Genomic DNA, 1,592 nt, shown 5'->3' with positions numbered 1-1,592 from the left:
CAGAGCCTGGGACCCACTTAGGCAGGGCTGCCCGGGGAGCACATTGGGGGGCCGGGCCGATGCCTGGGGGTGGAGATTACCTGCTGCAGCTAGGAGAGGATGGACAGCAAAGGAAGGAGGAAAAGAAGCCAAGAAGGAGGTGACAAAGGACCTAACAGTCCTGTTAGGAGAGATAATGTCCAAGAGGCCAAGAGAAGGCCTTCAAGGAGGGAGATCACCAGGCCCCAGAGGACCAGGAGCTGAGAAGCACCTTTTTAGTTCTGCCATGTGGGAGGTCACAGCGGTGGGGGGTGGCGGGGACGGGCTCTGACTGAAGGGGATGGTTCACTCCTGCCTCTATGCCACTAGCCCCAAGAGTCCCCATGTGCTCCTGGGGCCATGCTCGCTCTGCCCTGTCTCACCCATTTCCACCACACTATGAAAGAACGGCCTGGGGGCCTCAGCGTGGGGCCAAAGCTGAGGGTGGAGGGTGGGTCTGTGGACCCTGGAGCCGGAGCCCAGCTGTCACTGGATAGCAGGTCTCTGGCCTTGAGGCAGTCACTTCATTGCTGTGAGCCTCAGTTTCCCCAGCCATACAACCCCAGTATCTTGGACAGTGCTCGGCCCAAGCCATCAGACTGGATGCCAGACCGTCCTCCATGTCCCAGAGCTGGGTGGAGACAAAATGGCTGTGGCCTTGGGCAGGGCAGGCTGGGGTCAGGGGACTGGACCCCCAGTGGCGGAGCTGCCTCAGTGATTGCGTGGGGCCTCCTGATCTCGCCCCACGTCCACCCATGGCCTTTCATCTCTCTGCAGGAGGTCCTCAGGCCCTACGGAGCCTTCTGGCTTGCCTCCGCTTTCTGCATCTTCAGTGTCCTTTTCACCTTGTTCTGTGTCCCTGAAACCAAAGGAAAGACTCTGGAACAAATCACAGCCCATTTTGAGGGGCGATGACAGCCACTCACTAGGGGATGGAGCAAGCCTGTGACTCCGAGCTGGGCCCAAGCCCAGAGCCCCCGCCTGCCCTAGAGGAGCCAGAATCCAGGAGCACAGCCCCTCTGGAGCTTTTGGTCTGCAGGGTCCTTCCTTTCTGGCATGCTCCCTCCAGCCCACGACCCGGGGCTAGGAGGCTCACCCGCCTCCTGTTCCAGCTCCGGCTGCTGCTCTGCGGACTCGGGCACACCTTAGAGCTTTGCAGACCCGCAGTCAGCCCTCCATGCGCAACACTAAAGCAGTGCAAGGGGAGGTGGGCCTCTGGGATCTTTGTCTTCAGGCTGGAGGTGCTTTTGGAGGTTGGGTGCTGGGCACCCGGTCGCTCCTCTCACGCGGCTGCCTTATCGGGAAGGAACTTTGTTTGCCAAATAAAGATTGACACAGAAAATCAGGTCAGTGTCTCTGGGCTTTGTGCAAGCTCAGTCTGAAGAGGGTTTATTCCCATCACTTCCAGGACTAGATGCTGCCCAGGACATCCTGTGGCTTAACTTGCTCATGGTCAGCCAAGCTTACCTTTGGCACTGAGAAGTCATTTCTGGCTCCTTCCTTGGGCTCAGTTCCCTGGGTCATCAGCCATCAAATCTTGTTGAGTTTAAAAAAAACAGAAAAAAAAAAAAAAA

At 58.0% G+C, this 1,592-nt stretch overlaps 1 protein-coding gene across 2 annotated transcripts in view; it reads left to right on the top strand.

The window, feature by feature from the left end:
- SLC2A8 (solute carrier family 2 (facilitated glucose transporter), member 8) overlaps window positions 1–1,592 on the top strand; it is a 10,613-nt gene extending 9,021 nt beyond the window's left edge. For both annotated transcript variants that reach the window (XM_011988447.1, XM_011988440.1), the window contains one exon: window positions 796–1,592. In XM_011988447.1, coding sequence (XP_011843837.1) covers window positions 796–881 — 86 coding nt within the window. In that variant the 3' untranslated portion in view covers window positions 882–1,592. The remainder of the gene's footprint in view (window positions 1–795) is intronic.

Source organism: Mandrillus leucophaeus, unplaced genomic scaffold (genome assembly GCF_000951045.1).
Source record: "Mandrillus leucophaeus isolate KB7577 unplaced genomic scaffold, Mleu.le_1.0 Scaffold109, whole genome shotgun sequence".
Lineage (NCBI taxonomy): Eukaryota > Metazoa > Chordata > Mammalia > Primates > Cercopithecidae > Mandrillus > Mandrillus leucophaeus.
The sequence above is the reverse complement of the archived record's forward strand: the minus strand, read 5'-3'. Positions and strand labels throughout refer to the sequence as shown.